Here is a 27,564-nt window from a genome sequence, read left to right as displayed (position 1 = left end):
CCTCTTTTTTTTTTTTTTTTTTTTTGGTATTCCCAGCACATGTTTGGCATGTAATAGATGCTTAATAAATTGACTGGCTGATCCCCTCAATCAACCCCAACACATTTCTTTTATAGTATCATTTCATTTTATCAGTAGCTAGGAATATTTTACTCCTTCTCAACTTGATAAACTAGGTTATTCAGATTTAGTTCAAAATCTTTGACTGATTCAACAGATATGTCTCATTTGGCAAAGTTATAAGGGTATAGCATCTTGTTAGTTAATAGCTAGCATTTATATAGTGCTTTAAGTTTCAGAAGCATTTTTCAAATATTATCTCGTTTTATCCTTACAAGAACTTTGTGAGGTACTATTATTGTCTTTGTTTTGAAGATGAGCAAACTGAGATAAATAAAGGTTAAGCGACTTGCCCAGTGCCACACAGCTAGTAAGTATCCAGAAGCTAGATACCTCAATTGGAGTAAGGGTGATTGATTGGTTCAATCCAGCCCACCCTTAAATTCACAATAATTCTGTGAGCAAAACATTATAGTTATCCTTATGCTATAGTTACTATATATTATAGTGATTAGTGTCTCCATTTTATAGATGAAGAAACTGAAGCTTAGAGACTTACTCATAATCATTCAATGAAACTGTCTGTATATAGTAATATATAGTCATCAGATAATAGGATTTAAAAGGAGAAAATCTTAGAGGTAATACTGATGTAATTCTATTGGTATTATAGTTGTTTGCACTTGTGCCTTGTCTCCTCTACTACACTGTAAGGTCTGTGAGTTCAAGCACTATGCCTTCTTCATCTCTAGAGAAGCATATCCTCCCATCATGAGTACAGAGCCTTGTGCATACTAGGTACTTGCTAAATGTTTGTTGAATTAAATAGAAGATTATCCTGGATAGAATCTCACCATATGAGAAAGTGCTGGAGAGCTGTAGTTGCCAATGGTAAAAGAGGACTCACACAAGTGAAAGCCTTGATCCATTAAAGAGGTATCAAAAGGTGGAGAAAGCAGTGGATTTAGAGTAAGGAGAGCCTGAGTTGAGATCTCTCTCTAGTCAATTATTAAAGGCTTGATCTCGGGAAAATCACTTCTGAAATCCCATCTAGCTTTAAATCTTTGATCTTTTATGTCTAGGAGTTACAATTTTATCAGCATGGGAACTCCATGTATCAATCAGATTGTAACCCATCTATAGCCTACTAGATTACATATATAGCTGCTTGAGGTACAGAGAAATAAAATGACTTGCCAGAACATGGTGCAAAAGCTACTGAACAACCCAGGAAGGGTCTAAAGAGAGCTCTTTCTCAAGCCAACCCCAGAACTTTATGCACCATTGCACAATGCCTTTACACATGCCAATGAAATTCCATTCAATAAAAGATTTTAGGCAGTTCCTTGGGAGGAAAAACAACAACTGTACATTTATCTATGTGTTGGTCAGTGGGGAAAAAATAATTGGACTTAGAGTCAGAAGATGTGAGTTCAAGTTCTTATGGTCCCACTTACTAGTTTGGGCAAACAACTGCCCTTCTCCACCTCTCAGTCTCCTCTAACAGGAAGGAGTTAGATTGGATGACCTTTAAGAGGCCTTCCAGTTCTAAATAATTTTAAAATGGAGATTCCATTCTTTGTTAGGAAGTTGCTTAGAATTTGCTTTTATCAACACTCAACTGTATGTCAAGTTATATGGCAGAAGTATAAGATAAGGCTCTTGCTTTTCAGGAGCTTTTGTGTTAAATATATGCATGACAAGAGAGATAATTGTAAAGGACTGTCTAGGCTAAGTGAACAGTTCAGAAGAGGGGAAGAGGTCAGAGTAGGAGGGAGAAACCCAGGTCTACTAATTCTTGCTTGGTGGCCCTAATATCCTCTCAGATGCCAGTTTGGGGGAGACAATCTAGTTCAAAGAACCCCGTTCAAAGAAAAATGGTCAGGAAGGCCTTTTTAAAGCAAGAAGGACTTGAACTATTAAGAGAAACTAGGATATAGTAGAAGGAACACGAGGTTTGGATTCCAAGGAGTCTGAGACTTTTATTCAATTCAATTCAATTTAATTCAATCCAATAAACCTTTTCTTAAGACCTATACTCTACCTCTGGCATTATACAAGGTGCTAGAGATACAGACACGCACAAAACAAACAAACAATTCCTGCCCTCAGGGAGTTTACATTTGATTGGAGGAAATCAAATGATTTCAGGGGTGGCTATAATCTCACTAGCTTTCTCCTTGAATTGCTGTGAGGATTAAATGAGATAATGGTTGAGAAAGTACTTCTGTAGACCATCAAGTACTACACAAATGTGAGCTACCATTGGGAATGGGAAGAATCTAGTGTGTTTTTGTGGTGTGGTGGAGTGGGACTCTAATCTTATCTGTACTTTTGGCAAGATTATTCTGAAGCACTTAAGTTTCAGACAGTGAGATTAGAAGCAGCCTGGAGATTAAAGGACTTTTTTGTTTGTTTGTTTGTTTACTCTTAAGAAATGCTTTATAAATGGAAAGCAAGAAATCAAACAACTGTCTCAACAGCTATTACCCTATAAGGTGTAATGGGGCAGAAAGTGGCAGATAGAATCAGTGCAATCTTCCTTTCCCACAGCGGAAACCAATAGTATGTACAAAAAGTCACGTGGAGAATTCTTACAGTAAGGAGAAAATGATTTCTTTCAAACTAGTGTCTGCTGGGAGAGAATGCACTGGAAATCCCCAAATCCTGCACTCAGGAATTGCTTGTAAAGTGTTTCTTTCTGTAATAATAATAGTAATTCATATTTTCATAGCACTTTGTAATATAAAAGGTACTTTTTCTTAAAAAACAACATGGAACATTGTCACAAATATCAATAATCCTTATTTTACAGATGAGGAAAATGAGGCTGGGGTAGGATAGGAGGGAAAAGGATCTATGATTTCATTGGTCTAGGGAACTCCAGGTGAGCAAACTCCTTCAACAACTTCTCGGCAACTTAGAATCTTAAGGAGTTGCCTGGGTATATTGAGAATTTAAGTGACTTGCCTATGGAGACTCAGCCAGTAAGTGTCAGAGATGCTTTTGACCCTTCTGCCTCTAAGGCCTAAAGCTTTTCCTCTTAAACCAAAGGGTCTCTACCCTCCTCCCTTTTCTCTTTTTCCTTTCCTTCCCCATCTCTCTCACCTTATCTCGCCTTTGAAGCTTTTTCTGTCTTAAATTCCTGGAACATAGAGACTCAGACCAGCAGCCAGAGAAAGGACATGTGGAAATCTGATAACCAAAGCTCAAGCTGAAGTTCAGTAAAAGCGGTGGAAATATACCAAAACAAGATTAGATTTACAGCCTCTGGTGGGGGACCTGTCAAATTGCTTTTCGGCTGGTCTCTCTTTGAAAGGAGTGTTTCAAAAGTGATTTACAGTAGTCTTTTTTACTATGAGGTATGGTTGTTTCCACCATTAATGAGATTAAGCTTTACGCTAGAGCTAGATGGAGAATACTACAGATACATGTACAGATAACAGATAACTCAGATTAGGTTATGTAAATATATAAAACCACAGTATTTAATTTCACAATGCCAGTATGAAAAGACTGTACAGCACAATGGAAAGGGATATAGTTATATGTATAGCAAGCCTTCTTAACCTGGGGCCTCCAAGGGGTCCATGGGTAGATTTCAGGGGGTTCATGAACTTGGATGGGAAAAATCCTAACTTTTTTTTCACTCATCAGTCATTGAAATGCATTATTTCCTTCAATTATGAATTAAAAGCAAAATGTTATTCTGAAAAGGGACCCATGGGCTTCACCAAAAGGGTCCTTCACACACACACACACACACACACACACACACACACACACACACACACATTAAGAACCCTGGAACCATAGTCAGGAAACCCAGTTTCAGGCTCTAGTTCACACGATGTGACCTTTGGAAAGACACTTAGGAGCACAGTATTTAGAGTTGAAAGGGACATTAGAGATTGTTGAGTCCAAACCCATTATTACTGAGGTCAAGACAACAGAATAGAACTGTCCAAGTTTCCACATGCAAAGAATGATAGAGCTGGGACTTCAACCCAGATCTCTTGACTCCAGATCTAATGGCTTTCCACTATATGACATGCCTCCATTGCCTGGCAGCCCTAAAAATTAATAAACACTTGACCAAGTAGATCTGCTGCTGGCACTTTATCTCTTTGAAACTCAGCTGTCTCATCTGTAAAAATGGGGATAGTCGTTATGCCTAAGCCAAAGCATTTTATAAACTTTAAATATCTATGAAAATGTAGCTGTCGTCATTGTTGCTACTTCAAGAATCCTTAGTTCCTTCCAGTGCTCAGTGCAACCTTCTACCTAAGTCCTTCCCTGATTCTCCTAGCTGCTGGTGCCTCCCCATGCAAAGTTCCTTGTGTTTATTTCTATGTATACTTTTATGTGTACATATATTCTTTTTCAAGAGAATGTAAGCTCTTCGAAGACAGTTGTCTTGTTCACTTTTGCCTCTGTACCCCCAGTGAGTAGCACAGTGCCTGGTCACTAAGTAAATGCTTATTGAGCTGTGTCTGATTACTGTGTCTGATGTGTGGTATGCTGAGGCATAGGGCCATCCCTGATAGCCAAAAAGTCCAGAGTACACCAAAGGGCTGGTGGATGATTTGCCTTGCATAGATGAGTGATCTCCCTGTTTCTAGCTTCTTATTGACTTTCTGACTCAGCCCGTACAGTTTCTGACTGACTTGAGTCATTTAAGATTTGAGTCATAGAAGCTTAGATTAGGAAATAACATCAGAACTCACCTAGCCCCATGAATACCTGAACAGGCATGTTTACCATAACATCCTTGAACACTGGTCATCTTCTTAGTAACTTCCAGTAATAAGGAAACACTAATTCCCAAGGCAATTCTAATTGTCATGATGTGTTTTCCCCCCCTATATTGAGCTGAAATCAATTTCTTCAGTTTCAATCATTGTTTCTAGTTCTGCACTTAGGGACTAAGAAGGAAAAAATAAGTGACCTTTCTTCTATGTGGCAGTATGTCAAAACACCATCTCTTCTTCAATTTTCTTTTTCCCAGGCTAAATGTCTCTAATTTCTCGAGATTTTGTTGGTCCTCAGTTGACTCACCGTTCCTAGCATCAGAACACTAAGCTAGCCATGTCATGATCCCTTGTAGCCCTAGCATCTGTACTTCCTGGCTTTCCCTCCACCTGTATCCTTATCATGCATCACTCAGATAAGCTGGAGTACTGCCTACCCAGCTGGGATGATGCTGCTCTCTGCTGGCCAACATAAAACTTGATGATGCATGAACTTCATTTGCCTTCCTTCCTCAAACCCCTCTATACACCAGGCACTATTATGTCTTGCTGTTATCTACCAGTTATGTAGAACAGTTCATATGTCTACAGGTTTCAAGGTTTACAAAGTGATGTCTTCACAATACTCTATGCGTTAGGCAGTATGATTATTATCTCATCTGTTCTACAGATAAAGAAACAATGCAGCTGAACACCAACTACTCCAGTTCAAGACCTACTCTGATACCCCAACTGTTAGTGACGTCTTCTCTGGAAAACACTCTGCGTATATTTTGTATTTATTTATCTGTGAACATGTTACTTCCCCTGGATAAAAAGTAAGTTCTTTGAGGGAAAGGACTATTTTAATTTTGTTTGTATCCCCAGCATATAAAACTCTGTGATTTAGTAGGTACCCAATAAAAGCTTGTTGAATGAATGAAAATTAAATGAATTAATTAATTATGGAAAATGCTTGTTTTATTTCATAAATTAAAAATAAAATTAATCAATTAAAAATAAAATTAAGTGAATTGTTTAACTTCACAAAACTAGTAAGTGTCAGGGCCATAACTTGACCCCACTGGGTGTTATGTCAAAATTTGTTCTTTTTTCACTGTACAGGCTTCACTTCAGCACAAGGTGGTCAGGAATCATCTCCACTGAAAAGAACCTAAGAATAGCTCCAAAGAATCTTAGAATTGGAAAGAACTTCATAGGTCACCTATTCCAGACTCCTAGCCAATACATGAATCATATCTACAGGATACCAGATGAATGAGCATTCGGCTGCTGCTTAGACATCTCCTGTAACAGGTGACTCACTACTTCTTTTGAGCCCCATTAGCTCTCTCTCTCTCCCTCCCTCTCTCTCTCTGTATATATATATATATATATATATATATATATATATATATACACATATGTATATGTGTATGTGTATATAATTATATTCTTATATATGTATATCTCTCTATATAATTATATTATATAAAGTTATTATCCCTATAAAATTATATTTATATACATATAGGTATTTTATTATCTTTATATGATTATATTTATATATACATGTGTATATATTATTTTTCTATATAATTATATTACATATACATATGTGTATGCTATTCTTTCTTTATATAGATATAGATATAGATATATAGATAGATATAGATATATAGATATAGTTATTTAAATGCATGAGTACAAGACCCAGCTCAAATAACATCTACTCCATGAAGCCTTCAGTGATTCCCCAGGTCAAAATTTATTTTTCCTACCTCAGACCTCACATGGTGCTTTGTTTGTACCTTTTGTAATGCATTACCAATATTCCATTTTGCATTTTAATTATTTTTGTGTTATTTCTCTAGCTTTGTCAATAAACTCAGGGGGGCACTGTTGGTAACACATTTATGCACATAATATCCACTTAATAAATGTTTTATTGAATTGGATTGAATTTGAGATCTTATTGCTATATTGCTCTCTGGGGACAGGTAATAAATTTAATTTATCTCTGCATCTCCCCTGTTCCAATGCTTTACAAAAGGGCACTCTATATAATAATTATAAAGAATAAATGAATTAATGACAAATCACATGAAGCAATACACACACACACACACACACACACACACACACACACACATAACCAACAGGAATCATCGCATTGTGGGCAGAGTTCATTTGTATTTCTTGAAACACTAAGCATGGTGACATAACTTCAATGAGTCTGTTTGCTTAATGGTTATTGAATAACAATGGATTTGGGCACATTTTAATCAGCACAGTATCTGGGAACCTAGTGGAGGAAAGAGTTCTGGACATGGACTCAGCATATGAGGTTTTGAGTCCCTGTTCTGCCATTTACTTATTAGCTGTGCAACACTGGCCATGTAATTTCTCCTCTCTAAGACTCAGTATTCTTATCTACAAAATGGAGATCATAAGTAGTTGGGTGGTTGTTGTACAGAAGAAGTAAAATAATGTATAAGAAGCTTTCGACAAATTCTGAAGCATGGAACTTAATGGGGATGGCTGATGCTCTACAAGGATGTTCAAGTACATGCTTTTGTTGTTGTTCAGTCATTTTGCAGTTGTGTCCAGCTCTTTGTGACCCCTTTTGGGGGTTTTCTTGGCAAAGATACTGAAGTGATTTGCTATTTCCTTCTCCAGCTCATTTTATAGATAATGAAAGTGAGGCAAAAAGGGTTAAGTGACTTGCTCAGGGTCCCTCAGCTAGTAAGTGTCTGAGGCAAGATTTGAACTCAGGATGATGAGTCTTCCTGATTTTAAGACCAATGCTTTATCTATTGTGCTAGTTTTAACATAAAGTTAATTTCCTTTATAATCCAATGCTGTAAAAATTGTTGATTCAGGCATAGCAGATGTGGTAAATCTATTAACCAGCATATTTGATTAACCAGAATATCTCTTTGCCCCAAATATCAAATAATATGCTTTCCTAGCAACTTACAGATATGGAAGGGGAAACAGGGCACAATTTACATATATCTACAAGCTTTATACTATCCAGAGTAGAAAGCATGATTCAAGAAAATTGGAGAGGACTAATCATTTTTCGGAAACAGTGTTCAGGAAAAAGGGCAAGAATAATACTCATGTTCTCATATGTCTAATCACAAGTACACAAAGTATGAATAATAAATAAATTGAACTGGAAACAAAGAAGGCAAAGTCAGCCTCACTACATATAAGAATCTAGGATTTCAGGATTGGAAGGAACCTTAGATACTATCTAGTCCAATTGCTACTTTAAAAACAGTAAAACATTACTCTTGTGTTGCCTGCCAAGAACAGAATACAGATTTTTGTATTCTACAAAATCAAGGGGTGATAGTTCTTTTCTGCAGACTTAGGAATTATGCCTTTCTTAATTCAAACCAAGATGCCATTAGCTTTCTTGGCTGGCATACCACACTGTTGACTTAGTGAGCTTTTCAAACTAGCTGCTGACTAGCTGTGCTCCACTTATCTTATGCTTGTGAAGTTGATCATTTGAACTCAAGTATAAGACTTACATCAATATCTGTTAAATTTTATTTTATCAGATTTGGTCCAATGTTCTATCCTGTCATATTTGAACCCCAGAATTTGCCATCCAAAGTGATCTCTTCCAACTTTCCAGTATCTGCAAATTTGTGGAGCTTTTAATCAATGCCTTAATTCAAGTCAGTGATAAAAAAATGTTATATAGAATTAGGCCAAACACAGATCCCTGAAGCACTCCACTAGAGACATCCTTCTAAATTCAAAAGAAATAATTAACGACCACTTTTTATGTCTAGCCATTCAAATAGTCTTTAATCTGCTTCACTTTACTATCATCTACCCATGTCTTATTTTCCACAAAAATTGCTAGAGATTTTGTTAAACTGATTTATTTAGACAAATCCCCTTTCCTATATATTGAATTATTTCTTTTTGTGGCTTCAAAATTTCACTCATCATATCTTTTCATGCCTCCTGGACTGACTTCTAGAGAATTTCTGTCCAGGAGATTTTAACGATTCTTTCTCTGAATGCTTTCTGTTTTTTTCCAGAATCCAAGGTGCATGCCAGATAATGCATGGCTTTACTCCCATTTTCTGGTACAATTGTGAAGATGGAGCTGCCACTTCACCCCAATGCTCCCAACATTCTACTCCAGAACCCAGTTCCCCCCTCTTGGTGAAAGTCCAATTCAAAATTGAATTTCCCCTTTTGGATTCTTTCACCTTTTAAATTATGATACTATCGTTAAGGCCAGTTAAGAAATTAATGGATGCTCTGCACTTGGCAGAATGCTCCAGCAGTCATATTGATAGCTGAAGTTCTCCACCATTGTTATATCATGGCTCTGTGCTAGACTTATGATTTCTTGCCCAGACTCCAGCTCTTTCCTTTTTTCTCTGAAAGTCATCTATGATATACTCAGATGATAATATATTTTATCGCTAATATCTGTGTCCATTGACCTTCACTAAACCTCCTCCATCAAAACTGACTCCTCTGGGTCATGGGTCTCCATACACTACATCATCCATTTATCCCTATGTTGTTCATTTTGAATGATATTTACCCTTCAAAAGTTATGTTCTAGTCATAGATCTTATGCCACCAAGTCACAGTGATACTTATAAGTTGAAATTGGCCTCTTCACATTAAAATCTTTAGTTTATTTTGTTTATTACCATATTCTTAATTGGGTATTAATTTTTTTTCCTCCTATAAAATTCAACTGCTAGTTTTCTTTCTAAATTATAGCATGGGAGACTTCTGGGAGCCAAGATGGTGGAGTAAGCAGTAAATTGCTGTAATTCTCCCATATTCATTTCCAAAAACCATGAAGTAGAGCCCCAAAACAAATCCTGAAAAAGTAGAACCAGTAAGAAACTTGGAGGAGTGGCAAGAAAGGCCCATCTCACTCAGGTGAAAGGGGAGCACAGTTCAGGACAGGAAGCAGCCCAGCAAGCTAGCAACAAGCCCTACCTCAGCAAACCAGTGGGAGACCCTGAGCCCCAGTGTAGTGGAGCAGGCAAATGCCCATATCAGGACCTCCTATATGCCTTAGCATAGCCAGGGGAACAGGGAGACTCCAGCTCTGAGAACCACTACATTCTTTAGTGTAGCCCCAGGCAAACAGGCATCCTCCACTGGACAGACTGTGCTTCAGCGCAGTCCCACTCAAGTACGTAGCCACTAACCATAAGGGTACCTAAGCAAACAAGCAGTAGCCAGCCAGCACTGGCCCTCCATACTTCAGCATAACCCTAGGCAAACAGGCAGCCTCCAGAGGACAGACTGCCATGTGCATCAGTGTAGCCATAAGGAAATGTAGAAACACCCCACTGGGCCTCATTACATACAAGACATTACCACTAGGATCTTAGCTCAACACTAAGTAAGCTTCCAGACCCCTACAGCCTCAAGCAGCACCAGCCACCTCCACCTTCAGTGCAGACCAGATATAAGGGTCACCTGGGGGCCTCAGGGCAACATTAGTACAGCAGAAGAAGCCTGAGACAGTGCCTCTTCCACCCTTGGAGCAGAGCTCAAATTCAAAAGAAAAGAAAAAGACAAAGAAAAAAAATGATGCACAAAGAACAAAAAAAAAAGTATCTGACCATAGAAAGTTATTTTGGTGACAGAGAAGACCAAGACACAAACTCAGAAGAGGACTACAGTGTCAAAATACCTATGGGCAAAACCCCAAAGAAAAATGGGAAGTAGTCTCAAACTCAGAAAGAAACTAAAGGAAGAGCTCAAAAAGGAACTCAGAAAGAAAATGTAAAATACCTTATGGGTAAAACATATGTCCTGGAAAATAGATCTAGGAGAGACAATATCAAAATCATTAGACTATCTGAAAGCCATAATCAAAAGGATAACCTAGACAGAATCTTTCAAGAAATTTTCAAGGAAAACTGCCCTGATATCCTGGAACCAGAGGGCAAAATAGGGATTGAAAGAATCCATCAGTCACTTCAGGAAAGAGATTCCAAAATAAAAACCTTAAGGAACATTATAGCCAAATTTCAGAACTATCAAGTCAATGGAAAAATACTACAAGTGGACAGAAAGAAACAATTCAAATATCAAGGAGACACAATCAGGATCACACAGGACCTGGCAGCTGGAACATTAAAGGATGGGATAGTCATGGAACATGATATACCAGAGGGCAAAGGAGCTAAGATTACAGGCAAGAATAATTTACCTGGAAAAATTAAGCATAATACATCAAGAGAAAAATGGTCATTCAATGAAATAGAAGGCTTTCAAGACTTCATAAGGAGAAGAGCAGAACTAAACCAAAGTTTTGACCTCTAACATCAAGACCTGATAGAAGAATAAACAGGTAAAAAAGGAAAAGAAAACATAAGGGTTTCAATAGAGCTAAACTAGTTACATTCCTATACAGGAAGATGACATATGTAATTCTTAAAAATTGCACCACTAATAGTACAGCTAGAAGGAATATACACAGGCAGAGGGTGTGGGTATAAGGTGAATTTGAGTGAATGGTGAAAAAATAACTAAGGGATGAGAAAGAGGAGTACACTGGAGACAGAAGGAAGGGAGAGGCAGAATGGGGTAAATTATTTCACAGGAAAAGGTGCCAAAAACCTATTACAATAAAGGGAAAGATGGAAGGGTAAGCAATAGGCATTGCTTGAACCTCACTCTCATAAGTATTGGCTCAAAGAGGGAACAATATACACAATCAATTAAATATAGAAATCTATCTTACCTGACAGGGAAGTAGGAGGGGAGAGGATTAAGTATGGGGGGAGGGTGGTAGACTGACAGAAGGTAGGGCAGATCCGGGTAGGTGATAGATAAAAGCAAAACACTGGTGAGGAGGGAAAGGGTGAAAGGAGAGAGAGGACAAACAGGAGGAAGAATAGGATGGTAGGAAATATGCAGGTAGTAATCACAACTGTGAATGTGAACAGGATGAACACTCCCATAAAACAGAAGCAGATAGCAGAGGAGAACAAAAACCAGAATCCTACAACATGTTGCTTACAAGAAACACACTTGAAGGAGAAAGACACACAAAGAGTAAAGGTAAGGGATTGGAGAAGAGTCTATTATGCTTTAGCTGAAGAAAAAAAAAGCAGGGGTAGCAGTCCTGATTTTAGACAAAGCAAAGGCAAAAGTAGACCTAATTGAAAGGGATAAGGAAGGAAACCACATGTTGCATAGACAATGAAGCAAACAAATTAGAAGAGCAAGGCATAGTCAACCTGTCAGATCCATGGGGAGGGGAGGAATTCATGAGACAGAGATAGAGAGCATTACAAAATGTAGACTAGATTATTTTGATCATAATAAACCAAAAAGCTTTTGTACAAATAAAACCAATGCAATCAAGACTACGAGAAAAGCAGAAAGCTAGGAAACAATTTTTACAGCAAATGTCTCTGATAAATGTCTCATTTCTCAAATACATAGAGAAATGAATCAAGTTTATGAGAATAAAAGTCGTTCCCAATTGATAAATGGTCAAAGGATATGAGCAGGCAGTCTTCAAAGTCAAAGCTATCCATAGGCATATGAAGAAGTACTCTATATCATTTTTGATTAGAGAAATCCAAATTAAAACAACTCTGAAATACCACCTCACACTAATCAGATTGGCCAATGTGACAAAAAGGAAAATTTCAAATGTTGAAGAGGATGTGAGAAAATCGGGACACTGACGCACTACTAGTGGAGTTGTAAACTGATCCAACCATTCTGAAGGGCAATTTGTAACTATGCCCAAAGGGCAACCAAACTGTGCATATCCTTTGGTCCAGCAAAACCATTCCTAGGTCTGCATCCCAAAGAGACCATAAAAAAGGGGAAAGGACCTACAGTTGCAAAAAAAAAATCATAGCAACCCTGTTTGTAGTGGCAAAATACTGGAAATTGAAGGGATGCCCATTAATTGGGGAATGCCTGAACAAGCCATTAATTATACTTAATGTATGTAATGAAATACTATTGTGCAATAAGAAATAATGAACAGGCAGATTTCAAAAAAACACCTGGAAAGACTTGTACATGTTGATGTAAAGTGAAATGAGCAGGACCAGGAAAACATTGTACACAGGATCAGCAACATTGTGTGCTGATCAAGTATGAATGACTCAGCTCTTCTCAGCAACACTGATCCAAGACAAGTACAAAGGACTCACAAAGGAAAATGCTATCCATATCCATATAAAGAACCGATGGACTCTGAATGAAGAATGAAGCATATTTTTTCACTTACTTTATTTTCTCGGTTTTTTCTTTTGATCTGTTTCTTCTTCCACAATTGTAATGAATATGGAAATATGTTTTATATGATAGCACATGTATAAACTATATCAAACTGACTGCCATTTTCAGAATAGGGAAAAGAAGGGAAGGAGGGAGAAAAATTTGGAATTCAAAGTCTTATAAAAATGAATGCTAAAAATTTTCTTTGTATGTAATTGGGAAAAAAATAAGATACTATTTAAAAAAATTGTAGCACAGTCTCTTGCTTGGTGTATGCATGTAGTCAGTTTTCTTCCTGCTATTTTCTTCTTGGTTTAAAACTCCTTTGATTAGATTTGCAAGATTCCAGGCAAACACTTATTTGCATTAACAACTGGATGTATTCCATGCCTGGCCAGGAAAAACCACATTGTAAATCATGGCCCAGAAAACCAAATTCTGTTCTTTGACACCAACTTCTCAAGCAGGTGTTCACTTTCCAAATCTGTCTGTCTCTTCTGAATCCTTTGCCTTTGATGGACAGCAGTGATGTGAAAACACCATTTGTGTCACTAAAGTCTTGACAAAGACTTCATATTCTTTAGATTTTTCTCTGACAATATCATTTCTACCCATGTAGATCATCAGGAAATAAGTGGTATTCATCTGTTTTGACAAGACTTGGGAATTTCTGTTTGCCTCAGACATACCCCAAGAATAAAACAGCTTTCTCTATGACTATTGTCCAATCAACACATTGCCACCTCTGCATCTCTTCTATGAGCCTCACCAACACTCCCTATCTGTCTCTCTTCTTCTGATCTTTAATAAATGACCCTTCACCTGACAACAACATTGCGTGTACAGCATGATTCTTTGGAAGACAAGTAGCAACTTCCTTTTCAGCCTGTTTGAGTCCTTTCACTTGAAGAAGGGGTTCATTAAGTTTTTTTTTCCTTTCCCTCTAAATGTCTGTATTAACATAGGCATTGATATCAGCTATAACAGCCCCTGGTGGATGACCAACAACCAAGTTTCAATTTCAAATGTAATCTAGTGGTTCAAGACCTCTTGGGAGAGCAAGGTAAAAGAGGGACCCAAAGAGACTACATACATAGGGAGATAGTGGATATGTTTCCCAGAGTTTTCAGTTTTCTGATTTCTTTTTTCCTTGGAGAGACTTCTTATTCAGAGACTTCTGTAAGCTTACACAAAAAACAGTAGGTAGAAGCTGCCAGGGAGTCCAAACTTTTTACTCGTGTGTATACAAGACACAGCATTGGTATGCTGATTGCTGATCGAGCAGCTATGATCAAGAGAAAGCAAAAGATAGACCTAGACCTCTTTGCGAAACTATTCATGGAGGCGAGGCAGACCTCAAATGGATATGGTGTTCAGACCAGATGGGAGCAGAACGTGGGCAGCCAGAGGAAACAGTGAATGGCCCTACCTAACAATGGAGTGCTAATTGGAGAGAGTAAAACTAGTAGTCACTCAATAAACAGTCAGTCAATAAACATTTATTAAATATCTACTGTTTGGGGTAGCTAGGTGACACAGTGTATAGAGCGCTGTGCTTGGAGTCAGGAAGTCTAATCTTCCTGAGTTCAAATCTGGCCTCAGAAACTTAATAGTTGTATGAACCTGTGCGTATCACTTAATCTTGTTTGCCTTAGTTTCCTCAACTGTAAAATGAGCTGGAGAACGAAATGGCAAACCACTCCACCACTCCACTATCTTTGCCAAGAAAACCCCAAATGGGGTCACAGAGTCAGACACAAGTGAAATGAAATGACTGAAAAACAACAACTGGTTATGCACTATTCTAAGCTCCAGGGGATACAAAAAGAGTCAAAAGACAATCCCTACACTCAAGGAGCTCAGTCTAACGGAGTTGCTGTTAAGGGGATCAAACAGAATTCTTGTCCACTGATTCTTCCTCACCTTGCTTCTTCAGAGCACTTGCTGAGGAGTCTATGTATACTTTTTAACCTTCCCAATCCCTTTCCTTTCAGTTCCCTCCCCAGGCAAACTGAGAAGGTTTAAGGGAGGAGAAGAAAAAAAAATCAATCTAAGCTTCACCATTATGCAACTATTTGAGGTAATGTTTAATCACTTATTTGGATTTTTATGCCATCTGATTGTTACATCATATGGCCATTATGGTGAATTGTTTAGTACTATGAATTTGGAGTATATTTACTGTGTCGGAGGGGGTTAGTCCATGCCATGGGAAATGGGGATTTTATACATTGGATTATATATACATTTTCAAGTTTTGGAAATTTTGAGTATATTCCAGACCATATCTTCTAGATTTCCTTTGAATCTGGTGGCTATCTTAGTGACTACCAGCCAAGAGTTCTAGACCCATGAGGAATTTGGGAGAGGGTGGAAAAAAGAGACGATTCACAGAGAGTTTGGAGCACCATCTGGTGACCAAAGAATATACTATGCCTCCTTAGCTGAGTAAATAATTGACAGACCAACGTGACAGCACGTTCTTTCTGAAATAGCAAAGAGCAAGGGAGCAAGTCAAAGGTGGTAACAGTTGTCACTAAATGTACCTCTTAGATCTTGGACCAGTACTTACCACCAACATTCTTGTTAAAAAATGTTGTTAAGAACCAAAGCATTGGAATGGAATGACACTATGCTAATTCACCTGGAAATCAAGAAATATATCACAGTTTAATGTAGAGAGAAGTTGGGTTTGCCTACTTACAGGAGGGCCTGCTACTCCAATTCCTGAGCTTCCTCTATTTCCTGGTTGGCCAGGCAAGCCTGGAGCACCTCGATCCCCCTAGAATGAAGGAAGAGCAAGTTTATAAGATTAGCACTTTAAATAATAGCTAAAATAGATCTTCACCCTCCAAATTCAGCCACAACCTTTGATACCTAAGATCATATTCATTTACCTCAATTCAGCCATCACGAGAAAGGAGGTGGTTTTTAGTCATTTCATCATCCTATTCACCTGCCTCCCAAGATCTGTCTTGCCAATGTTCCTTTGAAAATTCTACCAACAATGTCGAACTGACCATACTCTTAGCTCCCTCTCCTGTCCAGATTTTGGTTTTATCATGCCCATCAACCAAACTACATGCCTAATTCTGATTATATGTCCTTAAACTCAACTACACTCTCACTTTGCTCATACTTCTCTATCTGACCACATAGATCTACAGCTATGAAAAATCAAACTTGAGTACACTACAAATTCTGCTTATTACTTTATTGTAAGTTTGGATCCCTCCTCCTTCAATTCAGACCAGAGGCACAGCAGTCATATAAACTAACTCTTACCCAGTTCATGAATCTAACTCATAAAATCCTTGACAGTCATCTGGCAAGCCTATCTCTGAAGACCTCTTTTAATGGCAAATTCCTTATATCTGAAGACAGTCCATTTCATCCTTGGATAACCTTAATTTTAGTACATTTTTTCTTACACTAAACCCAAATTAACTTTCCTGTATCTTCTAACCATTGAACATATTTCTGCATAGAACTATGTAGAACAAGTCTACAAAGAACTACAGCTACATAGAACAATTCCTTCATCCATATGATAGCCTTTCAAAATTTGGAAGGCCATTGTTTTTCTTCCTGCCTCACAAAACGCTGCTCTTCTTCAAGCTATAAGCTCCAGTTCTTCTTACTGATTTGCATGAATGTGATTTTAAGGGCTTTCACCACATTGGTTACCCTCCTCTGCATTCATCCCACTTATCAAAGTCCTTTCTAAAAGTAGAATCTAGGATTGAACACAATATTGTAGATTCTCATTTGATCAGAGTTTGGTACCACTTTTTGAGGATAAACTATTTTTTTACCAAGGTAGGACAGGTGGTTGGCCACTGGGGACTGGCACAGTCTCAGTTCAAGGTTCCTTCCAGCTCTAACATTTGGGGAGACTGGCTCTAGCTTTATATCATTCATAACTCCTAAAGTTTATGATTCTTTAATTCTAAGATTCTATGAAGTGTTGTTTGGCATAATAAAGTGTATGACAATGGACTGGAATTCAGAAAACCTTGATTCTAGCCTCAGTTTGCAATTAACCAACTGTATGATCTGGTTTACATCACTTCTTCAGTTTGTCAGTTTCCTAAGAAGGGCAGCATTTGGTATATCACAAAGGGCACTAAACTATTGGAATCAGGAAGACCTGAGCTCAATTCCTGCCTTAGAAACTTGCCAGTTGTATGACCCATGGCAAGTTGCTTAACCTTTCTGTGCCTCAATTTCCCTATTTGTACAATGAGGAGGTTTAAATCAGTGTCCTCCAAAGTCCCTTCTGGCTCTAAATCTATGATCCTAACAACTTGTATAAAATGAGCAGTAGAGGGGTGGACTAGAATATCGCCAAGTTACTTTCTAGCTCTAATATTCTATGAAAATGAATTCTGTATCTCTGCCTAAAAGCAACTTACCCCTGAGAGGATCAGATTTTAAAGCAATTATTCCTATACTAATAATAGATAGACAAGGGAAAGAGTTCCCAGGACATTCCCTGGAGTCCAGGCCTCAACTGCTCTCTTCAGCATATTTGCTGGTCTTTTGTCCATTTTTATGTGTTATGGCTCATTGGAATTCTGACCCTGTCCTGGGAAAACAAATCCCCAACTTAATAGCCCATATTTTCAATACTCAACAAATGGTTTAGATGCTATTTCAGTGGAAGTTAAAATGTAAGCTTAAGAAATAAAAGGGTGAGTGCTTGTGGAATGGAGACAGTAAAGATGCAATGTGTTTACTCTCTGTTAAGACTCTGGGGAATTGGGGAGGATTTTACTACAAGTGAAGCAGAAACAAGCCTTTCATAGACTTTTGGGTAATCAAACAGGGCATGCCAATGAAGCAATGGGTAAAGAAAAACTTAGGCTTAATTTTCAAATTTTATGACATTGTTTTCAGCCTTTGACCTTTGACTGTACAAGATAAGGGACGTAATTTCCCCCAGTCTGCTGCTTTATTCCCTGACACTCTTCCTACCCCACATCATTTGCCTCTCCTCCCAGTACCACTGAGTGAGTAGCAATAATTAGTTCTAAACCATAACCTCACAGAAGCATAAAATGTTAGAGATGAAGGGACCTCAGTTCATGGGACATTAGAACATTAGAACAAGTAATGTTAGAGACTTGGGAACATACGATGCTAGGATAGTCAATAAAGATTTATTAAGTACTTACTAAGTGTTAGCTACCATACTAAGTGCTAGGGATACAAAAAAAGACAAAAGACAGTCCCTACTCTTAATGAGTTCACAGTCTGCTATGTACAATCTATTATATAGAACACATTAGAAATAATCAACTGAGGGAAGGCACTAGTATTTAATGGGATTGGGAAAGGTTTCTTATAGAAGGTGAGATTTTAGTTGGGATGTGGAGGAAACCAGATGGTGGAGATAAATAGGGAAAGCATTCCAGGCATGGGGGACAGCCAGAGAAAATGGCCAGAGCTGATAGATGAGTGAAGAACTGGATGAATGTAAGAACTGGAAGAAAAGTTAGTACACAAAGTGTTACAGGAAAGATCTGAGGTTATCCAGTCCCTCATTCTATAGAGGTTATAACTAAGGCTCAGAAAGGGAGAAATGATTTGCCTAAAGTCATGTATATTGTTAGACACAGAAACAAGACTTGAACCCAAGGTTTCTTGGCAGCAATTGTGTTGCTCTTTCTACTATAACAGGATGCCCCTTAAAATGTTACACCAAGATTCCAGATCTGGTAGTTACTCTTTTTCTTCTGAATGACTGTGTCTGTCTACTTGTTTGCATATGAGTTGCCTGGTGTTATGGGGCTAGGATGGGAGTTGGTATTCTTGATTGATATGATCATCTGGACCCTCTTTCCATTAAGAGAAATAAGAGGTTTTCTTTAGATAGCATTTTGCATACACCAAGCCCTTTGTATACCTGGATTCTCATAACACTTTTGTGAAATGATCAGGAAATTCAATACCCTTTTTACAGATAAGGAAATGGAGGATCAGAGCAGTTTGTTGACTTGCTCAAGGTCTGCCAGTTAGTAAGGAAGTTGTAAAGCAGGGTCTGGAACTCAGATCTTCTGGTTCCTAGTTCAGTGTTCTTTCCATTAGACTACTCAAGAACAAAAAGAAAGATTATTGGGAAGCCAGGAGTAATTTCAAAGGAATCTTTCTTCCTTATAAGATCTAGAGATATAAGACATTCAGGTTCTGGAAAATATTGCATGGTAAGGGGATATTTGAAGGGGAGTTCTTCTTAAATACATTGTTGGAAGACAACACCTACAAAATGTCTCTTTACCTACACAAGACCGTGCTACATTCTTTGCTGCCTCATTGTTGTTGTGTTTGTCCTTCGGTCTCGAAGGGAACCATGACATCAGAAAGATGATGACATGACTAGCAGTTTACTTTGATTTGAGTGAGAGAGGGCTGTTCAAGGTCACCAGCCTCATTTTCTCCTCCAGAGCCATCTGGATCCAGTGACCAGATATTCATTAGGATGACTGGAGATTATCCAGGATGCTTTGGGTGACCCTGGCCCTTTCAGGCTAATGTCTTTTCGGGTTCTCACTTTCAGTGAGGTACGGTCCATTCAGTGACTAGGCCTCTTTGAGAAGTTAATCAAGGAATGGCCCCTTTAATCAAAACTCGAAAAAAAAATCAAACCGGAAGGGGAAGACCCTCAGGGTACCTGGCCAAAGGAGAAACAGTTACTATTTAGTATTTACATTCACTCTGTGCTAGGAGGGCAGGGGCCTATTGTCCCATCTATGAGCTCCAGAGTGAATTGGGTTTAAAGCTTAGTTTTTGAGAAAGAAATCTAGCCAGTAAACCTGAAGTTAAGGAGGCAACCTTCAGCCATCGAAATGTACCTTCCTTTGGGCAGAGCACCGAGAGGAGGGAGAGGGAGAGGCTATTCACAGGTTGTTTTTGTCCTTCATTCTCAAAGAGGACCATGACATCAGGGAAATGATGACATGACTTGAAGTTGACTTTGACTTGAGTGAGGGAGGTCTGTGCAAGGTCACCAGCCTCCCTTTCTCCTCCGCAGCCATCTGGGTCCAGTGGCCTGATATTCACCAGGATAACTAGAGATGGCCCAGGATGCATTAGGAGCCCTGCTGCCTCATTATTGTATAGAGGTAACCCTGGTCTCTACTAGGATACCAAAGGATCTTTGATTTAAAGCTGGAAGGGACCATAGAGGACATCCAATAAAACCCTTTCCTGTTTTCTTCTTCAGGCTGTAGATTCTAATTCCTTCAACTGATTCCCATAGGACATGAGCTTAAAGCCCTTCACTATTTTGTTTCCTCTAGATGCTCTTCAGCATATAAGTTCAACTTAAGATGTTAAGGAGCAAATTGAGACTCATTCTCTGAAGACCACAGAGATGATGAAAGGCAGCATGATTTAATGGCTAGAGCCACAAAGACTTAGATTCAAGTCCCACTTCTTACACATATGAACTGTGTGACTGTGGCCTTCGCCTTTTAATAACTATCAGACTTGTCATCGGGCACCAGCAAATTCTAGAGTTCAGGCCAAATCCGATTAAAATGTAATTGAGAAATGTTTAACAAAATAAATAAAAATGCAATACAAATTAGAAAATAATAATTTGTAGTTTTCTAAGTCAATATGTAGCCACAGAGATTTGTCTCTATTTGAGTTTGACACCACTGGTCTAGGCAACTCTAAGACTCCAAGTTTCAGAGAAAGGGACCTGAATTAGTAAAGGAATTTTCTTTACCTAGGAGTTCCCTATATTAAAGAACTCATAGTTCCAATTTTTGTTCCTATCTCTGTCATCTAGGTATGTAAATGGAAGAGCCAGGATTTTAACCTGCACATTCTCCCTCCAAATCCATTTATTTTTTCTGCCATATCCTCTGTACAAGCTCTGGAGGATCCCAACAAGATGGAACACTTCAAGGATGGGGCCAGCAAGAGCCTGGGTCTGTTGTAGCATGATTAGACTAAGTGCAGAGAGAGAGGTGTCACCTCCATCTCTTGTCTCCATGCTTTTGCATGTCCATTCTCATACCTGGAATGCACATCTTCTTAATTCCATTTATTGAATCATTTATTTTCTTAAAGACTCAGTTCAAGCTCTACCTTCTACAAGAATCTTTCCTGGTGCCCATTGCTGCTAATGCCTTTCCCTTTAAGGCTACCTATTCTGTATAAGTCTTCTGTGTTCCCATTTGTGTACAGGTTGTCTCCTTCACTACCATGTAAGCTTCTTGAGGGCAGAGACTGTCTTTAGCTTTTCTTTGTATTCTCAGCATTTAGCATAGGGCTTGGCAAAAAGGGAGCACTTAATAAATTCTTGTGATTGATGTAAGCATCAATCAGATAGTGGTTTCTTATCTTCTTCAGCCAACTCATGAAGACCACTTGATAAATCATGGAATGCTAGGCTTTGTTAGTGAAGAATTACTGAGACCGGTAAAAATGCAACTTTTTTTAAGAAATACATTGCAAGAGAAATACTGTCTGGCCTCGCCCAAAGAGGTGGCCTCACATGGAAGTGGATTAGAGTGACCTGAAATGTTAGGATTTTCTCAATAGACAGACATATTCCATGCCCATTTATTGCTTTCCTGAATGACAATGACACACATACCTTGTGTCCTTGAGGTCCCGGTAACCCAGGTGCACCAGGATGTCCCTGGCAAAAAGAACACAGGAAGGAACAAAGTTATGAACAATCAACCAATGAATAAGCATTTCTTGGACATCTGAAATGTGCCTAGTCCTGCTCTAGGTGCTGCAGGAGATAAAGAGGAAGGCATATCCCGGGCTCTTAAAAACCTTGTAATGCAGTTGGAGAATTAAGACAAAGACATAGGAAATAATTTAGAAATATCTTCCTCTAAAATTATCTTCTATTTACACTGTATAAATCTTGGATATACATAATTATTTGCATTCTGTCTTCCTCATTAAAATGTGAGCTCCTTGAGGACAGTGTGTGTATATCTGTATATATACACACATACATGTATATATACATATACATATACATATATATAGTCTCCCAAAGTACAGTACTTGGAAATATTAAGTACTTAATAAATGCTTGTTGACTTGGTCTAAATTGGTCTAAATTTCCCATGCCCTGACATCTTTTAATTATGTAAACAGTGTGGAGGAGACAAAGAAGCACCGGAATTTGGAGAATGGAGTTTAATAGGGTTCAGCTAGTTGAGGGAGACTCCCAAGAAGACACCAGACTTAAACTGAATCCTGAAGGATCAATAGGATTTAGAGATTCTGAGGGAGGCAGGGTACTGTAGGAGGTGAAAATAGTATACAAAAAGATACATGGGTGGGAATAGGAATTGTATCTTTGGTTGACAGGAGGTAGTGGGTTGGAACTGGACTGAGCAAAAATGAAAGAAGTCAGATCAACAATCGATTCTGAGTTAGAGAGAGCCTTGAGCATGAGGACGCAGCGTTTACACTTAACAAAGTATTTATGTTCTGGTCTTTTGGAAAGCAAATCTCCATTTTTTTTTTATCGATGCAGATGTTAATCCCCATATTTTTAATGGACTAATAAGAAAGAACTGTAGAAAACAGAAAAAAGGTCAAATGCCTGGTGCCCAGACCACACAATTGGCAGATACAAAAGACTGTAGAGGGACCAATGTATGGTGCAATGATTGCATATGAGAACAAATACCGATAATGAAACACATAGCAGGAAAGCTTGGCCACACCCATTGCCAGAGCTCAAGTCTATACCTGAATTTGATAAACTCACCCTGATTTCATTTCTTGACTCTGATTCATATTTCCTATTCCTTAGATTCCCCTGATTAGATATCATGATCTGACCCCCGCCACTGCTTCTCTATCTTGATTTCTTTGTTCTAATTCCTGGTCATGGTTTTTGGCTCTTCATTATGGCACACATAGCAGTATTCCTGTCCCATAATCTACTTTCTACTTTCCCACACCCTAAGCTATCCTTCCGTAGATATTTCACTCTATGAAGAAGCTACCAGAAAGGCACTGCCACTCCCATCACTACCCACTCTCCCTTTCTGCCCCACCCCCCATCAACTTGATCAACCAATGAGCCATCTTGTGGGGGTGTAGCTCTTTCTCTGTTGATATTGGTCCATGATATCTAGCCCTTAGGACTTTCCATTCTCCTGAAACAAGGCCAATCACACTCCTACTCTTTTGTAATGTTATTTTTTATTGAGGTACCCTTGCAAATAATGTGCCAGAATTTGATGCTAGGCACCTTTGTCATTACAATGATGTGGGCTTTCTGTAGGAAATTTTTGATCACTTATTTCAATGGAATTGTTCTTTCATCCACCTTCTTACCTCCCCCCCCCTTACAAAAAACAAAACATAACAAAACCTTATTCACAACTAACCTTGTAAGGTTGAATGTGATTGTATAACTCAATCATGTACACTAAACATCAAATTAGACTTTGGGGAATTGCTTCCAGCAAATCCTTATCATGATTATTTCACATGGCTCCCTGTGACACAGAAGCCATGTGAAATCCCACTTACTGGCTCTCCTTCCTTCCCTTTCCCAGGCAGCCCAGGTTCTCCAGGAGGGCCAGGGTCACCTCTGGGACCAAGTGGTCCTGCTTTTCCTTCTTCACCAGGATCCCCCTGCAGGTAGCAAAAACATAATTTCAGGTTTGAGATAATTTTCAGAATAAATATGCGATTATGTGCCACCAGGATATTGGTTTGTAATGCCTAATATAGAACCTTCAGAATCTCAGTTTTGTAAAGGACCTCAGAAATAACTAATTCAACTACTATGTAAAACATAAATCCACTTTACAATATATTGGTTGAGTGGTCAACCAATATCTGTTTGAAGATATCCTGCCACAATGACCCGTGTTTTTAAGGTTGACTCTGGCTTTTATTTCAAGGACATCATCTTGCCTGAGAACAGTGAATTATAGAATTAAATGGAATGGACCTTTCCAGTCATGTAGATCCAACACTTACCTTGTGCCTCTTCAACAAGTGGCCACCCAACTTCTGCTTGAACACTGCCAATGACAGAACTCACTTTCTCCCAAGGCAGTCAGTTCCAAAAAGGATCATTCCTAATTTTAACTTAATTCTTTATACAGAACTAAAATCTACTTCTAAATGCATTATCTTAAACCTGATTTTTATAGCCACACAGAATGAGATTGATCCCACTCCTGAGACTAAAAAAATTAAAGATCGTTATAGTGTGTTCCTTTTTCTAGGCTAAACAGCCCTGATTGCTCCAAATGTCATAATATGTACTTTGATATGAACTCTTATGTTCCTGGTATCACTCAACTTTGTCTATGTCCTTCTGAAAATATGGTGCCCTGAAGTCAACATGCAGGATGTAGTCTGAATAGAGAAAAGTAGAGCAGGATATCACCTCACATTTTCTTACACTCTGCTTCTTTTAATGAAGCCTAATGTTTTGTTTGCCTTTTTTGTTTATTTTTATCCTGGACCTTTAGAATCATGTCACACCTGAAACTTGTATCCAATTTTGGCCAATAGACCTAGATGTTTGTCACAATGACTATCATCAAAGGAGGTGAGGTCTCTCCCTTCCTGTACCTATATAATTGATTTTTTGAACCTAAATAAAGAATTTTATATTATCTATGCTAAATTACACTGTATTGGCAAAGAGGCAATTCTTTTTTATTACTCTTTTCAAATAAACTATTTTTTTAAATAAGAAATAGATGTTATTTTTTACCAGAAAAATAACAACACATTTTTGAAATCAGAAAGAATTCAGAGAAACTGTCCATAGATGCAAATAGAAACCATATCTTACAAACATAAAGGCCAAATGGAGATAGGAAAAATAAAACTCCCAGGAACAATTCTGCCAGTGTCCTCAGCTGTGTCTATGTTCTTGTAATACATGTGAAATCATTGATTTTGTATTCAGAGATCAAATTAACAATTGCTTTTCAGGCCCTTGTATAAAACTCGGCTTAGTTCTAGAAGTGATCCTACGCTTGTGGAATTTCAAAGTACTTTGCACTAACATTCATCCAATAAACCCTTAGTGCCTACTATATGCAAGGGCCTATGCTAGGTAGGAACTGTGGGGAAATAAGAAGATCTGGTCCCTGCCCTAAAGAGTTTCAAATCTAATGCACTTCTATTCTGATTACATGTACTTAAGTACCTAATGTACTAGGTATAAAGTTCAGCATATAGTCAGTTTTTAATCTTTGTTGAACTAAATTTAGTTGAATTTGTGCACATATTTTCTCTTGCCTGCTAGATGATAAGCTTCTTAAGGGCAAAAACAATTGAATAATTTACCTTGATAAGCACTGAACAAATCACTGAACATTCTGAAAGCATGTTCACGTGAGGCAATCATGAAGTGAACAGCTCCTGAGAATATGAGTTTGACCTTGAGAGATGGGTGAGATTTCAAAGCTGTGATGGGGCACTTGATATGTTGGTTAGCTTTAAAGAACTGATTTTTTCCTATTCCTTTTAAAATCTTTGTTATGAGGGATGATTCACAGTGTAATGGAAAAAGGAGGGATATATTTAGAAATCAGCATGATATAAACACAAATGCTGTCAATAAAAATAGATAATTTAAAAATAAATAAAAATATGATGAAGAGGTTACACCAGGCTAAGAAAAGAGCACAGGCAAGATGATGTAAGACTAACTTGAAAAAGAGTGAGTCACAGAATTTGTCTACAGTCTAGAGAAAATTCAAGGTAGTGCTGAGAGAAAATCTTAGATTGGTCTTTGGTGCCATGTTATAAAGGCCACTAAATTTTGACGCTAGTAGGAATGCATGCAGAATTTTCTTCAGTGCAGTTGTCTCCTATCTCTCATTCTCAGCCATTTGAAATGACATATTTGTAAAGGCATATAGTTGCCTTTGCAAAAGATCCTTCAAGTCCTTGAATTCTGTGATCGAGGGTTTAAAGCATATTCTTATGTGTTCTGTGGAGTATTACAAATACTTGTGTGCCAATTAATGAGAGGTTCTCAGAATGTTAGTACTAGAAAAATGTTTTAGACCTTAAAATGTTAGAACAGAGAACACAGAATGTTAGACCCAAAAGGGACATTAGACATTATGTCATCTAACTTTTTATAGAAGAAAAACACTGAGGATTGTAGCAAAGAAGTGCTCAAGGTCAAGTAAATAGATCACCACATCTTACCTTTTCCCCTCTCTCTCCAGTTTTTCCTGGTGGGCCCATGACTCCAGGTATGCCCTGAAGGAAAAACAAAGATGACTGGTATAAAAATGCATTTTAAAAATACTCAGGATTATTTCTTATAAATGGCAACCAAATACAGATTAGGAAAATTCTTTCTAGACCATCATTATGCCCTAAAGCCTCTGTCAATCTCTCCTTATGAGAGCTGTAGAAAAATTGAAAACTTAGGCCAAAGTCAGTAACCAAGTGGAGGGACTGATACTCACAAATGTCATCAACAAAGAGCATAATATTTTCTTTTCAAAATGTTATCACCTAATGTATTTATTGTCTTAATACTAATTCTAGTTGATTAGAGCACTCTCATCTATTCTCATATTGCAGGTCTTTCCAAGAATAGCACATTTTCTTAATTGTAACATTAATATAATATTTGCTGGCATTTCCCCCTTTGTATCTTTCTCAAAAGCCACATACAAACCTCTGAAGAGTCATATGCAGATTAGTAGCTCATTGTGTGATTCTTTTCAGCAGACTTTGCTTTTCCTAATTTTAGCATCCTCACTTTAATTGGAACTTATGTTACATGAAAGTCTTGAGGATCAAATGAGTTAAGAGATAAGGAGATATTTAGGAAAAGATACACATGCTTTGGAAGATATGGTAATTTATGGGCTATATCAACCATTGGTTAGCTTCACCAATAGAAAGTTACAAGACCTTAAGTAAAGGAATTCTATTATAAGAAGTGAATTGTTCTGATCCCTTCCTTACAAGATAATACTGAATTAAATAATTTAAGAAAGCCAATGGACCAGTCGAGAAGACTTGGGTGTAAATATTGACTCTGATGCTAAATAGGTGAGTAATAGACAAGCCATCTAACCTTATTTTGCTTACAGTTTTCTTTTTTTTTTTAAGTTTTTTAAAATTTATTTATTTAACATATTTAGTTTTCAGCACTGATTTTCACAAGAGCTTGAATTACAATTTTTTCCCCATTTCTACCCTCCCCCCCACTCCAAGATGATGTATATTCTGGTTGCCCTGTTCCCCAGTCAAGCCTCCCTTCTGTCACCCCACTCCCCTCCCATCCCCTTTTCCCTTCCTTTCTTGTAAGGCAAGATAAATTTCTACACCCCATTGCCTGTGTGTCTTATTTTCTAGTTGCATGCAAAAACATTTTTTTTTGTTTTTGAACATCTGTTTTTAAAACTTTGAGTTCCAAATTCTCTCCCCTCTTCCCTTCCCACCCACCCTCCCTATGAAGTCAAGCAATTCAACATAGGCCACATGTGTATCATTATGTATAACCCTTCCACAATACTCA

General features: G+C 38.0%; 1 protein-coding gene across 1 annotated transcript in view; it reads right to left on the bottom strand.

The window, feature by feature from the left end:
* The window catches only part of COL22A1 (collagen type XXII alpha 1 chain), a 570,107-nt gene that overhangs the window by 115,194 nt on the left and 427,349 nt on the right, over window positions 1-27,564 (bottom strand). Inside the window, exons 36-39 of the mRNA XM_036741444.1 lie at window positions 26,235-26,288; window positions 23,577-23,681; window positions 21,661-21,705; window positions 15,754-15,831 (exon numbers count right to left, since the gene is read on the bottom strand). Of these exons, the coding sequence (XP_036597339.1) occupies window positions 15,754-15,831; window positions 21,661-21,705; window positions 23,577-23,681; window positions 26,235-26,288 (282 nt within the window). The remainder of the gene's footprint in view (window positions 1-15,753; window positions 15,832-21,660; window positions 21,706-23,576; window positions 23,682-26,234; window positions 26,289-27,564) is intronic.

Source organism: Trichosurus vulpecula, chromosome 1 (assembly GCF_011100635.1).
Source record: "Trichosurus vulpecula isolate mTriVul1 chromosome 1, mTriVul1.pri, whole genome shotgun sequence".
In the NCBI taxonomy this organism is placed as follows: domain Eukaryota; kingdom Metazoa; phylum Chordata; class Mammalia; order Diprotodontia; family Phalangeridae; genus Trichosurus; species Trichosurus vulpecula.
This window is presented reverse-complemented; position numbering and strand designations above follow the sequence as displayed.